Source organism: Tripterygium wilfordii, chromosome 8 (genome assembly GCF_013401445.1).
Source record: "Tripterygium wilfordii isolate XIE 37 chromosome 8, ASM1340144v1, whole genome shotgun sequence".
Classification (NCBI taxonomy): Eukaryota; Viridiplantae; Streptophyta; class Magnoliopsida; order Celastrales; family Celastraceae; genus Tripterygium; species Tripterygium wilfordii.
This window is the reverse complement of record NC_052239.1, coordinates 11,573,728-11,599,957: the sequence shown is the minus strand read 5'-3', so window position 1 is coordinate 11,599,957 and position 26,230 is coordinate 11,573,728. Positions and strand designations below refer to the sequence as shown.

Genomic DNA, 26,230 nt, shown 5'->3' with positions numbered 1-26,230 from the left:
GATCGGGTCAGTGATCTCTTAAAAATTATCAAGTCAGGCCCAACTCGGACAGATAACTCGGATGCGGCCGATGTACACCTCTAGTGACACAATTCAGGCCCGGCCAATTTGGGCCTAAAAACTTCAAACATAGACTATATAGGCCCGCTTCTCGGGTCGAGTCTTGATCGTTCTAAGCCCACTTCCACACAAGGCCCATGCCTTCAATTGATATTTTTTTTATTCTTATTTCTTCCACACAATGGTTCGTCGATTCGTTTTATTGGACATCACAGGTCGGTTCACCGTCCACCAACGGTCGGGATATATGTGGGCTGCCGTGACGAGGTGCGACATTCGAATTCTGCGCTGCTACAGTGTTTATCTGCCATCTGCCTTTGGCCCAAATCTCTCCCATCTAACAAGGTCGCGTTCCTTCGCTTCAATCTTCAACACAAACCAGAAGAACAACATGAGCTCGTCTTTCGGCTCTTTCGCTCAGTCCAGTAGAAGGTACTGTCTATTTGTTTCTGACATACTGTTTGGGTACTAAGAAAACTGTACGAAGATGAGAGACGATTTGGAGTTTTGTTGTTATTCTGTGTTTGTTTCCATTTGTTAAGTTTTCGATTAAAAATCTCATCTTTGTTCTTTATTTTCACGGCATCAAAATTTTGTGCTTTAGACTAAAATCGGAAATTTAATCGGTTTCTGTTCGTGTGATTGTGTGGTGCCAGTGTTGGTAGAGGAGGAGGGTTGGAGATGAAGAATGATCGAGAGAGATCAAGAGGTCGTGGTGGTGGTTCTGGCAAAGATAAAATCGATTCTCTTGGTAGACTATTGTAAGCAAAACCCTAATTCTCTTTCACATATATATTTGCACCCTGTATAACTGATTATGTTAAGTCAGTTAATTATGAACGTAAAACAAGAGATTGTTATGCTTTCTTTGAGGTTCAATGGATGGAGTCTTCATGTTGAAGTTATTTGGAAGAAAAACAAACAAACATTTAATTTATTATTAGTTATCACAACCATTTTATCTACTTTGGGAATTTCTCTTGTTGATCATTGATTGCGGAGAAAACTTAGGAAATAAATTAGAATTTTGGGCCCCCAGTTTTGTTTAAGTTAGCAGACTCTGCCGACATTAGTGAAGTGATTAGACCTCGGGATGGTTGAATGAACAACTCAACTTTCTATCTCGTTTCTTCAGTTTCGAGTGACTTGTTCATCACAGGTGGTACTAATTTTATGAAACCTAGAGCCCTTGACATACTATGTAAATTTTTCTGTAATTATTTTGTAAAACTAGAATTACATCCTAGATATGAAAATTCATGTCAAAGATTCAGCTACATGGTGGTTTATTTTTCCTCAAGTCTAAAATAAACAAGATAACTTTATTCCATATTAAAATCGTGTTCTCTATTTTACTTCAGTTTAGTTTTTGGCTGCAAAATATTTTGTGTTCATCATTTAATATTGTTTGTTGCTTTGTGATTTTACTAAGTTTATGCTTACTTTAATGATCTCCAGAACGCGCATCCTGCGCCATCAGGCTTCTGAGTTAAACTTGAATATGCGAAGTGATGGGTTTGTCAAAGTTCAAGATTTGCTAAAGCTCAATTTAAAAACATTTGCAAATATTCCTCTAAAATCGCACACAGTTGAGGACGTCAAAGAGGTTGCAAATATTCCTTTGAAACATTTTCTTCCCTAATTTGTTGTTGTCTATATGATCCTTTTATATTGTAAATTAATTGTTGTTGTGGTCAAAGCACAGAGATTCAGGCATTCAATCTCACTTCAAACTGACTTCCGTTTTAATTTTTTGAGGACATTATCTACCAGGTACTCTAGGAAAGCCTGTGAGCACACCAATTTGGGATTTGTGTTTTACTGTTGCATAGGTCATTACCTTGCTTTACCAAGTCAATGCTTTAAGTTTTAGGGGTTTTTTTAATGCTTTTCTATAGAAGCTTATCAATTACATATTAAGGGACCTTGTTCAGTTGTTCATTAAATTGGTAAAGTATGTCACCGAGGGTTCACCGATTTACCTCAATCTGCTTCCTTACCAGCAGACATGTTCATAGTTTTTTATGGCTTACAATGCATGCTTGTTAACTTTTATATTATAGCTTCTTTAACCAGCTATTTGCTGGACGTTAAATACACATATGTTCTACTTCTATTACATAGTCAGGTTCTCTTTTTGCTACACGGCATGGATCGAACTTGAAGTTCTATTGTGCTAAGTTTTTCTTTGCTTAAACAGCCTTCATAGAACAATATCTTTGCTTAAACAGGCTGTCAGAAAAGATAATAAGCAACGTTTCAGTCTCCTGGAGGAAAATGGGGAGCTGTTGATACGAGCAAACCAGGGGCACACATTAGCGGTATTTTCTATGAATAGTTTATTTGCTGATACATTTGATGAAATTGGGGCCTGCCCTGTATATTGAAGTATGCATTGCTAATATGCTGTGAAAAAATTGCCTTTCTTGGGTCCATAGATTTTTTTCTCCCTGATCTCAAAAATAGATCTAAAGAAGCACCAAGGAGTGCAACCCTGAGTACACTAGAGAATTTTTACATGTGTGGTTCTATGGAAATTTTCAGTGTTGTATCAATTGGTTTTTTCGATTGGTGGAAAGAAGCAATGTTTTATTGTACTTGATACATTTGATACCACAGGTCAATGTGACGAGATTAGTTACTTAACTTTTATGATAAAATAAAACTCTGTAGAACTATAACTTGTGTTTAAAGACTTGATTGCATGGGGATAATTTAGGCTTCTTTCTTAAGATTGTGCATAGACTTGAGACTCCAGTAGCAGTGCTCAGCTGATGTTTGGCAAGCTTTCTTGATATACATATGTTATGTGGTGGTGACTCGAAGATGCATAACCTCGAGTGGTTGAAGTGTATGTTTTCAAAGAACTAAAATATTTATAACTCTCCCAGTTTTCTTCCAGCATTGCATTGATTTTAGTTATTGTATAAGGAATGCCTATATAATGGGTGTCATAGTTACCCATTTTGATTTTAAATTTTTGGAAGTTATAGATTATCAATCTAGTTTTATGCTGTTTGGCACATCATGCATGTTGTTGGGTGTAATTGTGACATGTTTCTTACACATGCTTGCCAGACAGTTGAATCAGAAAGTTTATTGAAACCCATCCTTTCAGCTGAGGAAGTTCCTGGTAAGCATCGTGTTAGTGCAATATTTCTATCCAATAGAATCACACTTTTCTTCTTATTCTTTTTATATCCTATATTACTCACCTTTTTATCCACTTCACGGCTTCTATTTCACGTGACGACAGTTTGTGTACACGGAACATATAAGAAGAATCTGGATTCTATATTGGACTCGGGCTTAAAACGTATGGAAAGACTGCATGTTCACTTCTCTTGTGGCTTGCCTACAGATGGGGAAGTAATTAGTGGTAAATATATCATGATATCTCTCTCTGCATACATTTATTTTTTTGGATTGACATGGTGATTTTATTAAGAAGCATCAAACAGGCTTGATGAGAAATAAGCCTATCCTGGGTCTCTGTGTAGCAACCCTGATAATCGAAAAATATGTTTCAGGTATGAGAAGGAATGTTAATGTCTTGGTCTTTCTTGATGTCAGAAAAGCTCTGGAAGGTACGCAATACTGATCCACTTATTTATATGTTTTCCATGCTTCCGACTTTGAGTAGGAGGAAATTTAGATGAAAATGATGTTTCTTTTTGGGTGTATCAGAGGGAATGAAGCTCTACATTTCAGACAACAAGGTGGTATTGACTGAAGGTTTTGATGGTGTGGTTCCTGTCAAGTACTTCGAAAAGATAGAATCCTGGCCAGACAGGAGACCTATAATTTTTTGAACCTATAATTCTTGATACCATGACATTTTTTATTTATAGTGAGGAGGGTCTTCTTTCAAAATTTCTCTCGTTTTTGTGCAATCTATATGATGTTCTGGAAAGGATCTCCTTGCTGGTTGAAGATTGGATTTTCGTGCTAAACACATGGTGTCTTTTTCAGCCTACACCCAGTTTTCATGGCTGGAACTATTTTAATCACCAAGCCTTTGTCAATTTGCATGCGTAAAATTTGGTCGAGAGGCTCTTTTTGACGTGGTTGTCAAGACTAATAAGATTTACGATAAGAAGATAAACAAGGAAACTGGTTTTAGCAATATTTGAGGGAAAAAAACACAGAAAAATGCTCGAAAGCAAGTCATTAGTGATTAAATGCAAAGTCTAAGGCATTCGAGCTAACTACTATACAATCCAACACAGGTGTGTTTTAAGCAAGAACGTGGCCTTCCTATTAAGCGAAAGCAATGAAACTTTGTTGGGGAATCTAACCTCGATTGAGATGGTTTATTTCATGTGACATCGTCAAATATAGCTGGCAGATATTGCTTACAGTTTAAGGAGGTCGTGGCAATGTCAGCCAGCCATCAAGTTTGACCAAAAAGAAGCCTGAAAACCCTACTTTACAAGGATCCTATTTTCCAATCAACACGTCTTCAACTTCTAAGGTTGGAATCAATTTCAGTTCCAATGCAAGAGAAAGGAGATGCAATGAGACCTTATTGAATCTGCTCATGGAATGAAAACGACTCCGGAAAACAGATTACTTACCAAAACTAGCAAGAATATCTAAATTCAAGAATGGTAAAGGTGAAGAAGGGAATTTTCTTGTCTGAAACCTGTAAAAATTTAAAACAGATTCCTCTAAAAGCACAATAAGATTGAGGCAAATTTTGAAGCTGTGCGTATTTTGTCCCAAGAAATTCAACAAAAGGATCATTCTTGTCATCTCTCTATACTCTAACCATAGTAGCACAACCAGAAAGTGGTCAACAAGGACAAACAAGTGTTATTTTTAAGTCCTTTGATAATCAAGGCTAATCTTGAACAGTCCTATAAAGAACTAAGCAGCATGAAAACCGACAACAAGGTGTAGCTGAAGAGAAAATGCCGTGGTTGTAATGAAGGTCTTCCTACAAACAAGACAAAGGGTAAAACAAAATGGAACAATACCAACATCAAGCCCTTCTGACTAGATGACTCTGTGCCAACACTAATTGCTAACTTCTATTTTTCTCACCACTCTGCAATGAATCAGTACGACCTTGGATTTAGTAAGATATGCAGTATATAGAGTCGACAACATGGATATCTTACAGAAACAAGGGTAGGAAGACCAACTAAAATCTGGACAGACAAATGATATTAAGAGGCATGGAAGCTTGAACTAAGCATCTCTACTTGTCTAGTATTTATCTCTCAAGACTGAACTATGCAACTCCCCTCTCAAATAGACAAAATTTTCACAAAAATCGTACCTATTCGCATCAATATCAAACTAGTTCTTACCATGGAAAACATCAGTTCCATGCTAGTTATATTTCCCAAGCCACTGTTCTGCACAGGGATAATCTAAGACAGAAAACCACCATAAAACCTATAAATAGATTTATCCTCATTTGGAGGTTAACTGGAGGCTCAATCTACAAGGACTTGGGCTACCGGAAAACAAACACTAGTGTAGAAGCAAGATCTATTATCACCCAAAAGAGCAAAACATAAAAAAGAAGTGGATCTAAATTGCGCAAAAGAAAGTCAGTCCAACCATGCATCTACATGCATAATAAAAAGATAAAGCTGTAAGCCAAGAAAAGAGAACAAAATCAAACTTACTGGAGAAGCAAGATTGTTTATCAGCCAAAAGAGCAAAACATTAAAGAGAGCAACTGGAGCTTTTGCAATTAAGAGAAGATGCCATTGGTAAGAAGATTCTAAAAGGCAATTGGAACCCAAAAAACCGATCCCTTACAAATCAAAGCAGCAAACCATATCATAGACATTACTAATAACAATTAGATAACACAGAGAAGTCAAAGGTAACTCAATCTAGTAAGTAAACACAAAACTGACATTTTTCGTGTTCTATCTTATTGAAATTGGAGTGCAAAGGATCCAGGTACACCAATCAGCATATGTTCTATCAGCCATTATTTCTACAATTCCGTAACTACTACAATTACATTCCTCAAAAGAGGGGCGAAGTGGAAAAATATAGGCAAAAAAGATTGCTGTGGTTTTCTCTTGATACAGCTTGTGAGTGACCAGCAAACAATCTCCACCAACCAACCAACACAACATAATAAAGAAGTTTTCCTTCTTATGTGTGTCATCAAAGACATGCCAAGGCAATACTCAGGCAATGAGGGAACAGAGAAATGTTAAACGAACCAATCAATTATAAGAATCATAATGAACAAGAATTTAAACGGATCATCCTACCATGCGATCCAATACCACCAAAAGAATCCAATCATCGTTCCGCAGCCTTCTTCCCATCCTTATAGTAACTCACGTACCACCTCACAAACTTCTTCAACCCTGACTGAAGATCCGTGGTGGGCTTATACCCAAGCTCCCTCTGTGCTGAACTAATATTAGCATGTGTGAACGGCACATCCCCATTCCTTGGCAATTTCATAAAGTTCCTCTTTACTTTCACCTTCAAAAGCCTCTCCAAAATGCTAACCAGATCTGATACAGGCACTGGTGATGTATTCCCTAAATTGAAAACTCTCAATTGCGCTGGACCCTTTTTCTTCCCTCCGCTGCCTGTACTCTTCTCTGCAGTATCCAATGCTGCCAAACAACCCTTCACAATATCATCAATGTAGGTGAAATCCCTGGCAACCGTGCCATGATTAGCCGACTCAAAAATGGGTATTGTTTTCCCCTTCAAAATATCCTTAGTAAAGAAGAAATACGCCATATCTGGCCGTCCCCAGGGGCCATAAACGGTGAAAAATCGCAACCCAGTTAGGGAAAGCCCATAGATATGATTGTAAGTGTGTGCAATCTCCTCCCCAGCTTTCTTAGTAGCTGCATAGAGACTCGCTGGCTGATCAGTTCTGTCTTTCTCTGAAAAAGGCACCTTTGTATTGAGTCCATAAACAGAGCTGGAAGATGCCCACACTATCGCCGGTTGTGGATTCGCAGATTTGCATACCTCCAGGAGATTAACAAGCCCGGCAATGTTGCTATGCACATAGGAGCTAGGATTCTCCATGGCATATCTGACACCAGCCTGAGCAGCTAAATGCATCACGTGCGTAAATGCGACAACCTCGAAAAGCTTCCTCAACAAAGCTGCATCATTGATATCACCTTCAACAATGAAGACTCCGGACCTTTCAAGAAGAGCCTGACGATCGCGTTTCAAGGAAGGATCGTAGTAATCATTGAAATTGTCGAGCCCCAAAACACCATCGCCGCGTCTTTTAAGCGCCGCGGAGACATGGGTGCCCACGAATCCAGCAGCTCCTGTAACCAGAACAGAGATCCCATTTCGCGACCGGATCCGGGCGGAGGTCCGGACACGCTTCTCCCACGCGGCTCCGCCCCAATTGTAGGTCCGCAAAGAGCGGCGAGATGGGTCCGCCGGAAGTGGATTAGAGGATGATGAACGATAGAAGAAGAGAAAAATCAGGGTCAGGAAAATGAAGGACCAAAATGTGAGCTTGACCAGAGAAGAATGCAATCGAAGCCTGTTGTGAACAAAAGGAGATTTGTCGATCTTGAACTTGCCTGGTGTGGATGGGGCACTATCATTATGCGACATTGGCTTCATCTGTGACGTCATACAATCAAAATCTCAAATGGGTTTCTAGGGCACGAATTCCCGGCGGCGGTGGTGGAGGCTTCTCTATCTGTTTCTTTAGCTGTTTTTCATGGCTGTTTCTGGGTGTGTCGGTCTATTTGTGGGAACAAAGGAATCTTCTGGTTTCTTGGAGAGATGGGAATTCTTCCTTGTAAGTGGGTTTGCAGGTTTAATGGTGAAAACTTAAAAGAAGAAGATTTGATCGTTCTTTGAAATGGTGGGATACAAGAAGAGTCAAAGAACTGTAAATTGTAATGATTGAACGGAGTTTAAGAGACGATGATCTTTGACTAGTGTAAAAATAGTGTCTTTGGTTTTCTTTTGAACTTTTTGATCGTTAGCAATATATATATATAGACATTACTGTGTATGTATATATCATTTTAAAGTATAATAAAAATATAAAATAACAGGAGTTTTGTCAATATATAATTAGTCCTTTTTTTTTTAATTCCTATAAGAGTTTAGGTTAATTGAATGGGAGGCCTTGAATTTTGGGACTAATTCCTTTTTTCAGGGAAAATTCATAATTGTGGGAGTCTTTAATAGACTTTTGGGGTTTGAGGTAGAATTTGGGAATGGTGTGGATTTGATTTTTGGGGGCCTTAATTCCTAATTATGAGGGAGATTTGTCATTGGACGGTGAGTGTGGTTTGTGGGTATTTGTCAATGGTTATTTAAATCTATGAAAGAAATGACTTTTATTAAGGTCACATCCACCTTCAAATTATTTTCTAGAAAGAAAGAAAAAGGGGTTTGGTTACTTGTACCTAATCACCTAGATTTTAACAAAATATAACATTTGGTATCTCAACTATATCTTTAATTTTGTTTTCGTCCTTAAATTTTTTTATGTTAACTTCGTCTTTCAACTATTAAAAGGTATTTATTTCATCCTTCAAGTGTGAGAATAGCTGTAAAAATTTAATGTGACATCTATTTGACATATCGAAGTCATCCTAGCTACTTTAACAAATATGAACGATATTATCCTTAAATTATTAATGTCTAGCACTTTTATAACTTAAACTATACAACAAAATAGTTTGGCGATTTTGAAGAGTTAGGTATTTTAGAGATTTTGTGAGATGACAATTGTAAAATTTAAGCCAAGTGGAACGACGAGTGTAAAAATTATGTCAACTGGGATGCCACATATGATTTTTTTGATGTCGGAATCATTTGAGGGATGAACGGAGTATCTTTGAATAGTTGAGGAACGATTTTAAGCGCAAAAGAAAATTTAAGGATAAAAAAGAAATTAATGGTATAATTGAGGGACGAAATGTATATTTTTACCCCTAGACTTTACATCTTCCCGTTTTTCTCTCTTTTCTAAGCATTATGATGTAACCCCCTTTATTTTCAAGAATACCATTCTTGTGTGTAAGAAAACAATTGTATGTTTGTGGTTATCCACTTATCAATACCGTTTTGTGTGCATGGCTACAACCATGATTATGTTGAACACTATTTAAGTGATAATTTCTATTAGGCTGGCAATAAGAATTTTCAAAACATTTCTTCACTTTAAAAAAAAGTGATGGTGACATAAAGTTTATGATAAGTGCATTCCATCTATCAAATTGTAAGGAGTGAGAAAGTCATGAGTTTGATTTCCATCGAAAACAATAGGTTTGTGACCACGTATTGAGTTTTAAGCTAAACTTGTCCTATCATCAAGTGAGAAGTGGATATGATGACCTGAGTTTAGGTTCATATTAATCGGACGTCCAAATAACAAACTTATGTGGTGTCGTTCTTTGGTTGTTAAAAAATCTATCAAGTATGCCCCAATATCAAACCCTTTGTGTATTTTGAATTTTTTTTTTGTTGTATTTAATAGTTTGGACAATATCATTACATGTTTTTTTCTTTGGTGGTAACTAATAATGAGGCTAATATTTGCAATACAGGCTTGAAAAAGAAGGCAAAAAGCATCTTCGCAAAGAATCCTTTGATGATATTAAAAAAAAAAAAACCCAACTAAGTTAACTTCCTTTGAAAGCTCAGAATGAAGAATAAGAGTGTTGTTAAAGAAAACTATTCCTTAACACTTGATGATATTAAAATATTTTAGTTATTGAGTATTAAAAATAAGATGATACTTTTACTATGTAATCTACATGTTAAATTAAGTAGTTTTGCTATTATTTTTTACACACTCGAAAAATACACTTATCAAAATTTTAAAAAATCTCTACTTGACAGAAGGTAATATTTTACCAAATTTGTGACCATAACCCACTTTCTTTCCAGTAACTTATTGTCAAGCTCCTCACTAAGCAGTTCTGTCATAAATTCTTCTCGTGTATTCTTAAAGAGTTGGGTTTAAGCGTTGGGTTTTTGGTCGAATTTATCCTATTATCAGTTGGAAACTTCTGAACCTAACGAATCCATTTCAGATGTTCAAAGGATAGATCTTTATGATGTCGTTTTCAGTTAAAAATAAATAAAAGAAGAGGGTACCAGACCGACTCGATCGGTCGGACTGAAAAACCAGTGACATGGCCCCTAAGCCAATACGGTTCTATCAATATTACCGTTTGAGCGTGTGACCCAATGAAAACAAGCGGTCGGACCGGAAACCCAATGACCCGGTCGGTTTTACATGAATCGAAGAGATTATTCTTTAGAGTTAAATGACTACAAAACATTGAATTCTTTTGTAATTCATTATATGTATTTCATTTTTTTCTTATAATATGATGATATCAATATATGTATATTAATTATCACTTTATCACTTATTAAAATATAACAATATAATCAATATGTCAATATTACATACATATTTTTTTGGATTATTAAATTTCATTATTTTGTTTTTTATTTTTATTTTTTAGCATTAAGTTTAATTATAATATATATTTTTTATTTATTAATTGAACTTGCAGTTAAACCGTTAACCCACTGATTGAATCAGTGACCTAATCGCTTGCCTGGATCGATGTCTGGGTTGGTTTTAATAACATTGGTATGCATCTTTTTAAGGGAGTGCAAGGGGAAAGAAAAAAAGACAGCCACCGCCTACCATGTGACAACATGATAAATAAGATAAAAAAGGGAAATGTTCAAGTAGTCCTTCATTTATAAACCGGCATCATCTTCCATGCGTGACAGTTTGTTTTTATCAACTAGACATTTTTTTGTTAATTAAAAGGACACTTTCCTAATATCAATATGAATAAAATCCCATGACACTTACTGTGCCACTAGCTTTTATAAATATGTGGTGAGCATCCATACAACACCTTATATTGGATGGAACCAAAATCATACAAATTTATTTCCGGCACAGGGTGACATGGGTGTTTGCTTTCCAATATTTTTAAAGAGGACTAAAATAGTAAAATTTACACCTCAATGAGTAAGTCGCCTAACTCCATCAAACTTGACACTACAAATATTTGTGACCCTGCCTACGAGAGCCAGGGGTTACAGTTGATAATTGGAGCTGAAGATCAAGGGTTTGAAGTGTTGGGCTCACGAGGACATGAGCCCTTTGAGAGGAGACTATAGCACCCAGCTAGAGTGCAGTGCCGTCTCTAGCATTTTGGAGGCCCTAGACAAGTTAAGAAAATGAGGCCTCCATCCCCTAAAATAATTTTTTTTTATAAATCTCAAATCTAGCATATCTAATAAATCCAAAATGCAATATAATTAGTTTTTGAATACACATAAATTATCATCAATATCCAATAAATTAAGCAACTCAAACTTATAAATTTATTACATCAAATGAAACCAAATAACTCATGGGGTAGGGATCTCATTTGTACGGTTCGGATTTAATTTGTTACACGGCAATCAAAGTTCTAGGTCAATGAATTACACTTTTTAATTTTTATATATGTGATAGCGTGTCATTTTATGTATAGTTTCTTAAATCAATTGGCAAGTACACTGTACTGTCTGTACACACCTAAAAAACTATACAACTTAATAAAAAGTGAGGTCACTCCCGCATGAGAGGCCATAGGCAACTGCCTGTCCGGCCTCCCCAAGGAGCCGGCTATGCTAGAGTGAGTGGGGTCAAAAGCTTCTGCAATGTCAAATTTTGTGGTGATGGATAAACTACCGAGTACTGGGTGACTAAAGGATTCGATACTCTAAATTTTCTTTGTCCCAAGCCATCTCCCTTGATACCCTGTAACAAAAAACGAGGGGGGAAGATATGTAGATGCACAAATGCAATCCAAGAGAATTTTGCTTCCACTGATTAAAGCAGGGAATGACAAGTCATTTGGATCCAAACTGGCTTCAACTACACTCACTCTTCAATAGTCTTCTCAGTTTTTCATTTTGGTTTGGTCAAAGTTGCAATACAATTTATCAACTTGCCAAATACTTAATCGGTCAACGATAGAAGAGGATGTTAAAAAATAAGAAGGCATTTGCTATTGTTAGTAGCGCATTATGTTATATTGGTAAAAAAATAAAATTAAACGAGTTATTCTCGTAGTTAAAATATTAAAATAAAATAGTATGGAAAAAACTCAACAAATCCAGAACTAGGAACTTGAGGCACGCAATTGAATGTGGAGTTTCATGACGTATACAACGACTAGCTGCTAATTTGCGCTGTTGTGAAGAATGGAAAATTATAGGCCGGTGGTCGAAAAGTGAATTTTGTGCATCTAGGTCCATCAAAAATGTTTTTTAGATTTTTAAATATCCATAGAATGATGAATTATATTTTCACCATTAACTTTGTGAATATATATATATAATCCGATCTAATAAGTTACATGCAACTAAAAGACCGATCTATTAATCAGAATTATCCACCAATTTTATAAGATCACTTACTGTAATTATCATGCCCGATATGATAACGCAATAACAATTTTAGATAGTAGTTGTGACCTTTTACAATCATGGATTTGGGCTTGGGCCTTAATTTGTTTCCCTATTTCTATGTGTCCTCGAAAAAGAAAGAAGTACATTTTTTTTATAAAAAAACTAGGAAGAATTTCATTGATCCAAACAAATTACACAACCCGTACTACAATATTGACACAAAAAGAAAAATCTTCCAACCAAACGTAAAAACCTTCCAATTCCTAGCAAAGATGTCATTAAAGATATAAAATTTTAGATATTTCATAATCTCATGCATGAATGCTTTGGTTGAATTTTGATAATTAGTATCCCTACCAACGAGAGGTCGCTCAGTTGATAATCAACTGGATTAGACATTAGTGTGGCGCCTAAGATTTGATTCCAATCGCAAACATATTTCTCTACAATATTTCAAAAAAGAAAAGGTATCTCTCGATATCTTTCCATATAAACATAAACCATTATTTGGATATTGTTAGGTTTGGCATAATCTCACAAGTCAATAAATATTATATATTGACTTCCTTATACCTAAAAAGAGAATAAAATCCAAATATGATATTTTCCTAAATACCTTGTAGCACTCGACTCGAGTTGGCACGCAGGATCACAAGTCTTTGTAATGCAAATTTGGTGGTGCTGAGCGAGTTATGGAATGACGAAAGGGCTAAATCTCTTATCTCACTTCGCTCAGGGAAAGATGTGAAGTATAGTATATAATAGGTAAAATTTACTAAGTAGTAAACGGTCGCTTTTCCTGAACTCAAACTATATAGTTGATATTAGGCTTAGGAAGACAAAATCTTGCGAGTCACTAGTCGGAAGCGAACAAAGTGTTATTAGTACGAGGGACGAGTTGTTACATACCTAATATAAAATTAGTATTATTGGATATTTACTTTTTTTGAATTTTCCATAAAATCATAGGCACAAATAGAAAATATTGTAATTTTATTTCTTCCTTTTTTATTACTCAAAAACTAAATCTGATCTTTTGCCTTACTCAACCCATGTGCAACAATGAATTTTGTTCTTTTTCAACTATATATATATATTAGAGTTCAACATCGTTTCTCTTCATGTATTTTTGGTTTCCTCTCTACACAAAATGCCATCACTGGGTCTTAGTCATGCTTTCATGTTAAATTCCATCATGGTCTCAAACTTTTCATATATGGATGGATGCAATCCTTACTGCAAGATATATAGCAAGAAAGCCGTATATTGGATGAGTGATTTACCAAAATTTGACGCTTCTACGGGTAACTTCCTCTCTATTATTTTTTTTTGTAATATTACTGAGAAATATGTTTTTCATTGAAATTAAACTTTGGGAACACATATGCCTAATCCATTCGATTATCAACCGAGTCAACTCTCGTTGATAGTTCCTCTCAATTATTGATCTTCAATATCCAGTAAAAACATTTATTTCGACCTCTCTATATTCTGTTTAATTTTGAATAGAAATTTTCAAAAGTTGTTCTTAGTTTCAACTTTCAAACGCATGCACTTATGCTCTATAGTTTTAAACATGCTGCTGATGTGATGATATACAAATATTAAAGTTTGTTTGGTAAAGCGTATATACTAATTTATTGGTTAGCGTAGACCTCTTTACCAAACCTCGGTATTACATCCAAATATTTGTTCTCATAATTTCGATATCGCGACTACTTAAAATTCCGGTCCACCCCTTGTGGAGATTTTTAACAAAGTGTAATTTAAATGTATTTTCTTTTTAAATTTTTTATGTTGTCATTATAAATGATTTTATTGAAAACATTGAGATTTGTATGTTGTTGCAGCAACTCCTGTGGCATGATTGATGAAGTAGTATTTGAGAAAACCACACGAGAGCTTGCTTTTTGGTCTAAAGAAGTTGTTCTTCACCAAAGAGATGATGCAAGCATGCATGCATGGAGGGCGTTTAAGGATCCTCAATATAAGACTTATATATATATGAGTTTGGTTTTCTTTTCTAATTATTTAGTTAGTCAACCTTATGTTACGAATTCATAATCACTTGACGAGTTAAATCAACTTTCGGTTATTGAAAGATTTGATCCGTTTCAGCTAAGTCACTCAAAGTTTAAAAGTGTCAATCTACGTACTGAATGTTTGAAATTGTTCCAATAAAGTCATTCCGACATATTTTCAGTCCTGAAGACAGTCAATTCACTTATGTGACTTATAAAGCCAAGTTCATCGCAAACGAGGTATAAAATGTTTCGGGTTTATATTCGACGATCCATAATTTTTATATCTTTTTCTTCTTCAATCGAATTTTTGTTTGAAACACAACAAAAAATATGGGTGGACTCGTAAACCTAATCAAAACATATCCACCATTTTTAACATTTTTTGTGATTGTAAGTCACCACTACAGTAGATTGGGCTTAAGCCCGATGTCTCAATCCAGGTAGGCCCAAAAATTCAATCGGGCCATTTCTCAGCCCAAGCCTTTATTATCACTCCAAATGAAAGGACATTATCGTGAACTAACACCTGTTTTAGAAATTCCACATAAAACGGCGCCGTTGGTCACGGCCCACATGGGCCCAAACCGACATCATGACGAACGCAATGACACGTAGTAGAAGAACCTTTAGGCATTCACACCATAGTTGATAGTACCACACTGGAGCTGTTCACTCCTCAACTCCCAAGTAACAGTGGTTTCATCTTCCTCTCGCTCTGCATTTGCAAGTTCTGAAACAATGGCGGACCAGGTGATTCTGCTAGACAAAAATATAAGTATGTTCGGGATGAGGGTTAGGATAGCCTTAGCGGAGAAGGAGATCAAGTACGAGTACAAGGAGCAGGACTTGGTCAACAAAGGTCCTTTGCTTCTTCGGATGAACCCGGTTCACAAGAAGATCCCTGTTCTCGTCCACAATGGCAAGCCAATCTGCGAGTCTCTCGTCATTGTTCAGTATATCGATGAGGTCTGGAAGGATAAATCTCCTCTGCTTCCCTCCGATCCTTACCAGAGAGCTCAGGCTAGGTTTTGGGCCGATTATGTCGACAATAAGGTAATTATTTCGATTCCCTTTGACTGGAAACTTCACTTGCTACAAGCTTAAGAACTTTTGTGGTTAGTAATCTTCGGAACCACAAATTAGTGCCCACTTCAATCTTTTTGGTGTTGTGCGCTGCATACTACCACTGTACTACATTTTCTTCCTTCATAATCCCGTGTTTGTTGTAACCTTTTCCATTTCATACTCCCCTTTCTAGGCTCTCCGGACTCCACTTGTGAAACTGTAATTTATTTTTTGAGTTCATGCTTGTTGCTCGGGCTTCAATTTTATATTCGTGTTTGGATTTGAATCTCAGTGTGGCTGTAACAATTTTCTAGGGAGTAAAGAGGTTAGGTATGTGTGTATTGCAACAGAGAGAGGAAAGAGATTCCATGGAGGATTGGGTGGTTTTGATCTGTTTTGAGCGGGGTATGAATTTCAAGGGATATAAGGTGATACTTGCTGGTGGTCAGGCAGGAGGAGATTAATTGTAAAGACAGGAAATTCTGGGATGAGTGGTTATATTTGGTTAGTACTAGAGGCCAAAGGGTTTACTTATATAATCTGAAAAAAGAAAAAGGAACAGAAAAGAAAAAAACTTGTGGTGTTTGGGAGGTCAGAAAATGATAAAAGAAGGAAATGATAGCTGAAAGTTTTCATGTGCCTACGTTTTACTTATGCATCATGCATGTGTGGGCATTATATGCAAATTTTTGTGTCTATTTGAGGCGATACACTTGGCATTTGATTGTTAGACTGTTCATCTAAGCATATCAAGTTAAACTTGACCAAAGATATGGTGTGTGGCAATTTTTTCCCCTTATGGGTTAGTAGTAGTAGTGTGTTTAGATGACTGTTCTTCTATAATGCAGTCCCACAAGAAAGAAGTTAGCTTTAAGAGTGTGTTTAGATTAGGGATTTGGGGAGAAGGGAAGGGAATGGAAATGAGTTTCCTCCCAATTCCCTTGTTTGGATTGCTTAGAAAAAATAAATGGGGAATTTGAAGAGAATCGGGGAAGATTTCAGCAAATTTTTGGCTAAAATACTTCTTCCCAATATGGGGTTATTTTAAAGGAAGCGGGAACTTAGGTTATATATAAGTGAAAAAAAACATTTTTCCCTTGTACATAATATTTCAACATAAAAACAAACAAAAATTAGTAAATTAAACCAATTTCATTTCCTTTATTTTTTTATCTATCCAAACATAAGAGACGAAAAAGTATTCCATCTTCTCTTCCCTTCTCTTCTCTTAATAAGTTTTCCTCTCCTGCCCTCGATTCAAACACACCCAAAGTCTCAACTATGATGCTTTAGCTTGTATTTCTTTTTCCCTCTCTTTATAGGATATAGAAAATATACAAAAAATTTCTTGTGGATGCTTGATAAAGTGGTCCACTATATTTGATTTTTTTCTCACAAGTTGACAACTGCATTTGACTTCATCCATCTCTGTAAAATTTTTGACTAGGGGCCACTTGAATGGAAAAAAAGCAAGAATATAGAAGATAACACAGAGCCCTCTTTTGGTACCATTTAATGGAGTATCATCAGCAAATGCTTTAATTCCAGATGGTTGCTCATTCCTAATATCTTTTAAATGGTTACATGATTCCATTATCAAACTTTTTGGCATCTACTGTGGTTGATTTCAATCTACCCTTGTCAACATGATTGCCATAAATGCTCAATACCCAACTAGGCTGACAAAATAGATCATGATCAAGTGCTTCTTGGGTCGTCTTAGACCTTGTAATTGGCCTTTATCTACAAAAAATATAGGTACTTTTTACATACAAAGGGTTTACTTGTTACTAAAAGAGCCCAGCCGCTGTCATTCTTTAGATCTCCCGGTTCACTCCGATAATATCATAAATCATAAAAGAAGGGGTCAATGCATAGGAAATGAGTGCATTTCCATACTATTAATTATTAAGAGATTATTAATCAAATTATATCTTGTAGTGACTAAACTTCTAAAAATTTATGGTATGGATTTATGAAATGCAGATGTTTGATGCTGGGAGGAAGATATGGACTACAAAAGAAGAAGAGGTGGAGGCAGCCAAGGAGGAGTTCATAGGAATCCTGAAGGTCTTGGAGGATGAGCTTGGTGGTAAGCCCTACTTTGGAGGCGACACATTTGGCTCTCTTGATATTACTTTGGTCTCCTTCTATAGCTGGTTTTACACCTATGAGACCTTTGGGAATTTCAGTATAGGGAGTAGGTTGCCAAAGATTGGTTCATGGGCCAAGAGGTGCATGCAGAAGGAGACTGTGTCCAAGTCCCTTTGCGATGAGAAGGTTGTCTACGACTTTGCTGTTATGTTTAGGAAGAAGATGGGCATTGAGTAGGGTGTTCCATGCACTATTGCTTGGGATTTGTTGAAACTTGAAAGTTTATCAGGCTAGGCAGAGTAGACTGGGCTTAAGCCAGACGTCTCAACTCAGGCTGGCCCAAAATTTCAAGTGGGCCATTTCTAAGCCCAAGCCTAGCCTGCAAGCTTAATACAAGTTCCCACACTCGCAAGGAATCAAATGCCTCATTTGTAAAACATTTTTCGAACATTTCTACTTGTTTCTAGTATAAATGCTTTGTGCCTTGCAAACAATAATTTTGCTGTAGCAACTCCAAGACAATTTCCCTAGCATTTTATTGTCATTTGCAAATACTACCTTGAGGGATTATTTACTAGCATTTTTCAAAATAGTCCCATATTGTCTTTATCTAAATATTGAACTACCCATAATACCCCTACTCTCTCCTCTTTCTCTTTCACTTATCTCTTCTTGACTTGATCGAACCAGTCTCTTATCAACAACGATTCAAAAGTGAATCTAGGAGATCTTGTTGTGCCGTCTTGGTACAACCCTCAGCGAGGCCAGTGGAGCTGAAGGTGTTAATCAAGAGGGAGACGAACTCAAATGATGATTACTCTTTCCTTATTCGATATCGTACCCAAGAGTGTGAGATGAGCATCAGAGTAGGGATATTTGTGGAACAGATGGAAACAAATGGAAGCAACCAAAACCTTGGTGAATATTTGTGGAAGGGAGTGGGTAGGGTTGGTGCTTGAATCTTGATTTGATAGAGATAAACAAATGAATGCTAATTTTTTTATACAAAATTACAAGCTTAAAAAATTATTTTTTGTCAATGGTGTGGTGGAACCGTGGAAGGATATTTTAAAATACTTATAGTTATTTATGTCTATTTTATAAATCCTTTTCATTTATTTCACTATTGTTTTGTATATGATACAACTAAAATACATAATATCGTTGTACATAATTTATCACATAATATTACATAACATATATGTTACAGATAAAAATTGAACCAAACACTATAAACCATTTAAATAATATATCTGTTATTAAAATTGTACAACATTTATATTACCACCATTAGTACTAATATATCTGTTACTTTCAATATCTCTTATCTAACTGACCTAGACCACATCCGTCTGAGTTATTCTATGTGGTTTTTGACTAACACCTGTCTGTTTTAGAAGCGAATCATCCAGAAAAGTATATTTCCACATAAAACGGCACCGTCGGGTACGGCCCACATGGGCCCAAACAATAAAGGAGCAACTAATGACGAAAGCAATGACACATTTTGTAGGACCTTTTTAGGGTTTAAGTAGGCACCACTGGACCTGTTCATTCCCCAACTCCCAAGTAGAAGACGTTTCATCTTCCTCTTCCTCTGCATTTGCAAGTTCTGAAACAATGGCGGACCAGGTGATTCTGCTAGACAAAAATATCAGTATGTTCGGGATGAGGGCTAGGATAGCCTTGGCCGAGAAGGAGATCAAGTACGAGTACAAGGAGCAGGATTTGGTCAACAAAAGTCCTCTTCTTCTTCAGATGAACCCGGTTCACAAGAAGATCCCTGTTCTTGTCCACAATGGCAAGCCAATCTGCGAGTCTCTTGTCATTGTTCAGTACATCGATGAGGTCTGGAACGACAAGTCTCCTCTGCTTCCCTCCGATCCTTACGAGAGAGCTCAAGCTAGGTTTTGGGCCGATTATATCGACAAGAAGGTAATTATTTCGATTTCCTCTGACTGGACAGTTCACTTGCTAGTTGCCACAAGCTTAAGAGCTTTTGTGTTTGTTTTGCTGTAGATCTGTGGGTTATGAGTTAAGTTAATATAGAGCACATACATACACATACATATATTGTAGATTGCCGGAGCATATTTTTCATGTGTAGTTTGTGGTTAGTAATCTTCGGAACCACATATTTTTCCTACTTCAATCTCTTTGGTCGTATGAGATGCATACTGCTACATCTTCTTCCTCCACAACCTCGCGTTTGTTGTCAGTTTTTCCATTTCATACCTTCCTTTCTAGGCTCTGCGGACTCCAATTGTGAAACTGGAATTTATTTTTTTGAGGACATCCTTGTTGCTCTGGCTTCAATTCGTGTTTGGATTTGAATTTCTGTGCGGCTATGGAATTTTTCTAGTGAGAGAATAGGTTAAGTATGTGCGTATTGCAACAGAGAGAGGAGAGAGAGTCCATGGAGGATTGGGTGGTTTTGATCTGTTTTGAGTGGTGTTTGGTAGTACCAGAGGCCAGGGGGCTTACTTATATATTCTGAAAAGGAAAGAAAAGAGAAAAACTTGTGGTGTTTGGGAGGTCAAAAAATAAAGAAGGAAATGATAGCTGAAAGTTTTCATATGCCCACGTTTACTGATGCATGTGTGGACATTATATGCAAATTTTCATTTCTATTTTAGGTGATACACCTTGCGTTTGATTGATAGATGAAGCATATCAAGTTAAACTTTACCAAAGATATGGTGTGGGACAATTTTCTCCCCACAAAGAAAGAAGTTAGTTTCAAGTCTCGACCAATCATGATACTTTGGCTTCCCCTCTCTTTATATCTATATTGGACATAGACAAAAAAAAATTCTCGTCAATGCTTGATGAAAGTATTAAAGTGGTTCACTATATTTGATTTTTTTTTTCCCGCAAGTTGGCAGGTGCATTTGACTTCGTACATCTCTGTAAAATCTTTTGACTAGGGCCGCTTGATTGGGAAAAAAACAAGAATATAGAAGATAACATAAAGTTCTTTTTTGGTACCATTAAATGGAGTATCATCAGTAAATGCTTTAATTTCAGATAGTTGCTTATTCCTAATCTCTTTAAATGGGTACATGAATCTATAATCAAACTTTCGGGCATCTACTGTGGTAACTAGTAACCACTCATTTATTTGAAATTACCGTGTCTGCATGATTGCCATATTCCTAGAGTGAATGTAATATCTTGTGGTGACGACTAAACATCTAAAAATTTACGCATGGATTTATTTGATGCAGATTTATGATGCTTCGAGGAAGATATGGACCACAAAAGGAGAAGAGCTGGAGGCAGCCAAGGAGGAGTTCATAGGAATCCTGAAGGTCTTGGAGGATGAGCTTGGTGATAAGCCCTACTTTGGAGGCGACAAATTTGGGTTTGTTGATATTGCTTTGGTTTCCTTCCATAGCTGGTTTTACACCTATGAGACCTATGGCAATTTCAGTATAGAGAGTAGGTTGCCCAAGATTGGTTCATGGGCCAAGAGGTGCATGGAGAAGGAGACTGTGTCGAAGTCCCTTTGCGATGAGAAGGTTGTCTACGAGTTTGCTGTTATGTTGAGGAAGAAGTTCGGAATTGAGTAGGGTGTTCGATGTACTCTTGCTTTGGTAGTTTGGTTGTATTGTCCGTGCTCTTGGTGTTTGCCTTCGTTTGTGTTTCTTTCTTATGTAAGAATAAATGACACTTGGGTGTGTCTCTATGTAGAAGATGTTTCTCGTAGACTCTATGTTTCCCTTATTTAAGAAAAATGTCATGATGTCGGGTTTATTGGGTTGATTGTTCTTTGCTAGCGAGCAGATAGTTCATTTTTCCTTTTAAGTAATTGCATCTCAGTGATTTTGGTTTTGAAGGATGGGAAATCGAATCTCGTAATTAGCTTGTAACAAATGATGGAAAGCAGGAAACTACCTACTCAGCAGGGCTGGGATTATGTTGGGTCGATTGATTATCGACCGATTTTTATCGGCATTTTGTTTTGTAACTTTTGTTTTAATTTTTTCAGTAAATAAAATCAGTAAATGACAATTAATATTTAACAAATTTATACTTAATAGTTAATTTATCCTCTGCCTCTCTTCTTCCTCCTCTGCCCAAAGCTTCTTCTTGCCATATGAACTCCACAAGAGCAGCAACACCAAAATTGGAATTCCAACAACAAAGCTCAAAAATCCGTAATATCAATCATTCTTCAATTCACTCCCTAGCAGGCTAGCATTAGCACTACAAACCCAACGAAAATCAAAAACCCAATGAGGCTCTCTACACTCTCATTATCAACAAGTTTACAATGGCCAAACAATTCTAAACAACATATGCCTAGCAAGAAACAAGCTTGGGTGGAGAAAGAACAAAAACACCAGAAGCACACACTTTTTAATGAAAAAGACGAAAACCCGAAAGGAAATAACATCATATCCTTAAGAAAAGCAATTCTCCGCTGGAATCAACGGTGGTGGAGATTTCATTTTGGAAGAGAAGAAGAGGGATGAGGAGTTGAGGTTTTTGCCTTGGGAGAGGAAAGAGAGTGAGGTGGACGGCCACGACTTTGACGGAGTTTACTCAAGCATGAGGAGATAAGGCAACTGAGGCAGGTGGTGATATTCATCAGGTGAACGGAGAAGTCAAAGATTGATAAGATTTGTGGCTGTTGTGGTAGGGACAATGAGGTATGTTAAGATTGAGCATTTTGGCAAGATTTTAGAGTGCGTTAAACATGGAGTTCAAATAATATGTTGTGAGGTGTTTGACGAACTAAAAACTGACGTTAGTGCAAAAGTTGTTGAATTAAATTATTATCTTAAACTTTATAATACTATATTTTATGTTTTATAATTTTCATAATATATTTTGTTATTAAATTTAATTAATATATTATTACCGTACTTATTTTGTTCTTATAAATTTATTATAAAAATTTTATTTATTTTACTATAAATATTTTCAAATATTATTGTCAAAAAAAATTATTATATATATATATATATCTAAAACAATGGGCCCACTTTAGTTTTTTATAAAATAAATTTTTTATTGAATATATAATTTTAAAATAGTAGGCCCACTTTAGTTTTTTTAAAAAACATAAAGGACATAATCATTCACGTCAGCCCTCAATTTAAAATAATAAGATCGTAAAGTGAATCATTATAGAAATTCAAAATTGATACAAGATTCATATTAGAAAATCAATTTCACGAAGAAAATTGGGAAGAAAAATATTCATCGTAGCTATAATCGTGAAAGAGGAGCTTTCGTAAGTGAATAAGGAATTTCCTTAAACTTTATGATTAATTTTTAAAATTTAAATAATTAAACTGAGGTTATTTTAGTCATTTAAAAAAATTAGGATAAGAGTTTGTTCTTTTTAGAATATTAGTTTAAATTACATGGACTTTATGGAATAAGACTTTTAAGAATGTCGTTATTGGAACAAAACCCTCCCATGAACGACTTATATTTAATTTTTCCTAATATCAAAAAGTAAGAAAGCGTATAATTCTAAAAATGAATGAATTAGCATAAGTTATCATTCTAATAAGTAATACTAGTGATAAATTTTCTTTTGAATCGCCAAACACTCCTATTTAACTTTATATTATTTTAATCAAAAAAAATTAAAGATTCAAAAATCAACAAATGAAAAAGTAAATGAACCTAACTCATTGAATTATTATTATATCCACGATCCTGATATTACAATTTGATTTTAGATGAAATCGGAACAGTGAGTCTCTCTTTTCATTTTCACATTTTTATGGGCTCTGCGGAAATCCGTCGATATTTTCGATTAAATCTTTCTTACTCCTTAATGCCCTATAGGAATGAATAAGTATTCATTTCTTTCCCATAAAAATGTTTCATAACATAAGAGACATGGAAAAGAACGTTTCGACATTCTTCTTTCATTCCAAAACACATGATAATTTTTTTTTCATATCTCTATTTCTCCTTATTTCTTTATCTTTTTTTTAGATTATATGTTTCGAATTTAGATATTATAAAGAATCGATATAGAATATTAGGTATAGAATTAGATAGAATAACAAAAAAACCATGTGTTTTCCTATCCAAACATAAGAAGACAAAAAAATAAGAGACAAAAAAATATTCTTTCTTCTCTTCCCTTCTCTTGTCTTAATAAGTTTTCCTCTCCTGCCCTCAATTCAAACACACCCAAAGTCTCAACTATGATGCTTTAGCTTGTATTTCTTTTTCCCTGTCTTTATAGGATATAGAAAATAGACAAAAATTTTCTTGTGGATGCTTGATAAAGTGGTCCACTATATTTTATTTTTTTCTCACAAGTTGACAACTGCATTTGACTTCATCTACACAAGTTGACAACTGCATTTGACTTCATCCATCTCTGTAAAATTTTTGACTAGGGCCACTTGAATGGGAAAAAAGCAAGAATATAGAGGATAACACAGAGCCCTCTTTTGGTACCATTTAATGGAGTATCATCAGCAAATGCTTTAATTCCAGATGGTTGCTCATTCCTAATATCTTTTAAATGGTTACATGATTCCATTATCAAACTTTTTGGCATCTACCGTGGTTGATTTAAAACTACCCTTGTCAACATGATTGCCATTCCTAGAGCGAATGTAATATCTTGTAGTGACTAAACTTCTAAAAATTTACGGTATGGATTTATGAAATGCAGATGTTTGATGCTGGGAGGAAGATATGGACCACAAAAGAAGAAGAGGTGGAGGCAGCAATAGAGGAGTTCATAGGAATCCTGAAGGTATTGGAGGATGAGCTTGGTGATAAGCCATACTTTGGAGGTGACACATTTGGCTCTCTTGATATTACTTTGGTCTCCTTCTATAGCTGGTTTTACACCTTTGAGACCTTTGGGGATTTCAGTATAGAGAGTAGGTTGCCAAAGATTGGTTCATGGGCCAAGAGGTGCATGCAGAAGGAGACTGTGTCCAAGTCCCTTTGCGATGAGAAGGTTGTCTACGACTTTGCTCTTATGTTTAGGAAGAAGATGGGCATTGAGTAGGGTGTTCCTTGTAGTATTGCTCGCCTGCTTGGGATTTGTTGTAAGTTTATCAGGCTAGGCACTAGGCAGAGTAGACTGGGCTTAAGCTAGACGTCTCAACCCAGGCTGGCCCAAAAATTCAAGTGGGCCATTTCCAAGCCCAAGCCTAGCCTGCAAGCTTGATACAAGTTCCCACACTCGCAAGGAATCTAAAGCACATTCGTCAAAGTTATTCTATATTTCTACAAGAAAAAGTTTTAAGACATCTTAAACTTCTATAGCCCAGGCCAAGACTCTGTGGCGAATCTATCATGTTATGAATATGACTAACTACAGCATAAGCAGATTCATAATGCTATTTTGTATCTCTTGGAGCTTTTTCTAGTGACAACAAATCTGGTGTAAATGAGTGAGAAATGATAAAAATTTTCACTCATCACAATCTCAATGTCCGTAAATGACAGATTGATCATTAAAAGAAAAGTTCTATTACAAATTATTAAGGAACACATAGATAATATTGTGGTATGTTATCACAGTAGTAAGAATCTTGTAAAATTGGGATTTAAAAAAAGAAAGTCACCAAGGAAACAAAAGTAATGATATGATGCGCATAAGAACACCAAGGAAATTAACGACGAAAAAGGGCAGCGTAATTCGAAGATGTGATGCGGCATGCAAAGAAACAAAAGAAAGACGAAGAAGAGCAATAAACGAACCCAGACATACAATAAACAGGAAAAATAGCAAAGCACAGTGACAGCGAACTGAGAGATTGAATCGTCAGACGGAACAGTAAACTAAAAGCCGATAAATACAAACGACAAAAAAGTATAGTGACCCAAAACCCAGAAATTGAAGCGCAAGACAGAGTAGCAATGCTAAATCCACGAAGAGATGAAAACAACAAACGTACACAACGGGTGAGAAACCCCAATCACCCGTGGGAAAAACAACCTCGAACAACACAAACAACCATCAAATAGAATGGAATTTGGGAGCGATGGGAGTTTAGAGAGAAGAGAAGAGATACTATGAAATAACCACAGGTGTGGAGAAAAGAGATCATCAATCTACTCTAAACACTCGTGGGATGTAGAGAACTTACTTGTAAGAGGAAATATGCGAGACGACGGGTGGTTGGAAAGATTGAGAGATCGTTTTGGCGAGTGTAACCGTATTTATACTACAACTTCTACAGCAACGGAAAATTGGGGAAAAAAAATCCTCCGCAGCTTCTACTGAAGCTTTCGTCGTTTTGGGTATTTCGTCGTTAATGGGAAGGAAGAGGCGTGCAGAGATGAAGTGAAAGTAAATTGATGTCAGAGATGCATGTATTATTTTGACGGTCATGATGAAAAGAAATTGATAGGAATCCAACGGTCTGTATGATGATATATACAACCAGTGACGGGATAAACATCTACCCATTTAACCTTTTATTTTTTTAGATCATTAGATGCATGCATCATGTACAGGCAGCCCAATCTCGATAACGTACGCTTGATATTAACAGAGCATTAAACTGACACACGTCTACTGCACTTGTAGTCTTCTATTACTATTGCTCTAGGGAGAGTAGGGA

General features: G+C 36.1%; 5 protein-coding genes across 5 annotated transcripts; 4 read left to right on the top strand and 1 right to left on the bottom strand.

The window, feature by feature from the left end:
* The first annotated feature begins 259 nt into the window (after window positions 1-259).
* Window positions 260-4,036, top strand: LOC120003704 (tRNA 2'-phosphotransferase 1-like). Its single transcript, XM_038852750.1, has 8 exons — window positions 260-492; window positions 717-821; window positions 1,519-1,666; window positions 2,292-2,381; window positions 3,139-3,193; window positions 3,317-3,439; window positions 3,591-3,647; window positions 3,748-4,036. The coding sequence occupies exons 1-8, from the start codon at window positions 308-310 to the stop codon at window positions 3,870-3,872; spliced, it is 888 nt and encodes a 295-aa protein (XP_038708678.1). The 5' UTR covers window positions 260-307; the 3' UTR covers window positions 3,873-4,036.
* A 1,795-nt stretch (window positions 4,037-5,831) lies between these two features.
* LOC120004334 (UDP-glucuronate 4-epimerase 3-like) lies at window positions 5,832-7,993 on the bottom strand. The gene has a single exon (XM_038853663.1). The coding sequence runs from the start codon at window positions 7,660-7,662 to the stop codon at window positions 6,337-6,339; it is 1,326 nt and encodes a 441-aa protein (XP_038709591.1). The 5' UTR covers window positions 7,663-7,993; the 3' UTR covers window positions 5,832-6,336.
* Window positions 7,994-15,164: 7,171 nt separating this feature from the next.
* Window positions 15,165-18,160, top strand: LOC120004367 (probable glutathione S-transferase). The gene is made up of 2 exons (XM_038853702.1): window positions 15,165-15,560; window positions 17,559-18,160. The coding sequence occupies exons 1-2, from the start codon at window positions 15,246-15,248 to the stop codon at window positions 17,901-17,903; spliced, it is 660 nt and encodes a 219-aa protein (XP_038709630.1). The 5' UTR covers window positions 15,165-15,245; the 3' UTR covers window positions 17,904-18,160.
* A 1,064-nt stretch (window positions 18,161-19,224) lies between these two features.
* On the top strand, window positions 19,225-21,433 carry LOC120004366 (probable glutathione S-transferase). The gene is made up of 2 exons (XM_038853701.1): window positions 19,225-19,601; window positions 20,894-21,433. Exons 1-2 carry the CDS (start codon window positions 19,287-19,289, stop codon window positions 21,236-21,238), a joined length of 660 nt encoding a protein of 219 aa, XP_038709629.1. The 5' UTR covers window positions 19,225-19,286; the 3' UTR covers window positions 21,239-21,433.
* Window positions 21,434-24,025: 2,592 nt separating this feature from the next.
* Window positions 24,026-26,000, top strand: LOC120004368 (probable glutathione S-transferase). Its single transcript, XM_038853703.1, has one exon. It carries the CDS (start codon window positions 24,316-24,318, stop codon window positions 24,664-24,666), a length of 351 nt encoding a protein of 116 aa, XP_038709631.1. The 5' UTR covers window positions 24,026-24,315; the 3' UTR covers window positions 24,667-26,000.
* The last annotated feature ends 230 nt before the right edge of the window (window positions 26,001-26,230 follow it).

Coding starts and splice junctions, on each gene's coding strand:
- LOC120003704 (XM_038852750.1), top strand. CDS start 308: ATGTGGGCTGCCGTGACGAGGTGCGACATTCGAATTCTGCGCTGCTAC. Junction 493..716: donor TTCGCTCAGTCCAGTAGAAG/GTACTGTCTATT, acceptor GTGTGGTGCCAG/TGTTGGTAGAGGAGGAGGGT. Junction 3,440..3,590: donor AGATGGGGAAGTAATTAGTG/GTAAATATATCA, acceptor AATATGTTTCAG/GTATGAGAAGGAATGTTAAT.
- LOC120004334 (XM_038853663.1), bottom strand. CDS start 7,662: ATGACGTCACAGATGAAGCCAATGTCGCATAATGATAGTGCCCCATCC.
- LOC120004367 (XM_038853702.1), top strand. CDS start 15,246: ATGGCGGACCAGGTGATTCTGCTAGACAAAAATATAAGTATGTTCGGG. Junction 15,561..17,558: donor CCGATTATGTCGACAATAAG/GTAATTATTTCG, acceptor TATGAAATGCAG/ATGTTTGATGCTGGGAGGAA.
- LOC120004366 (XM_038853701.1), top strand. CDS start 19,287: ATGGCGGACCAGGTGATTCTGCTAGACAAAAATATCAGTATGTTCGGG. Junction 19,602..20,893: donor CCGATTATATCGACAAGAAG/GTAATTATTTCG, acceptor TATTTGATGCAG/ATTTATGATGCTTCGAGGAA.
- LOC120004368 (XM_038853703.1), top strand. CDS start 24,316: ATGCAGATGTTTGATGCTGGGAGGAAGATATGGACCACAAAAGAAGAA.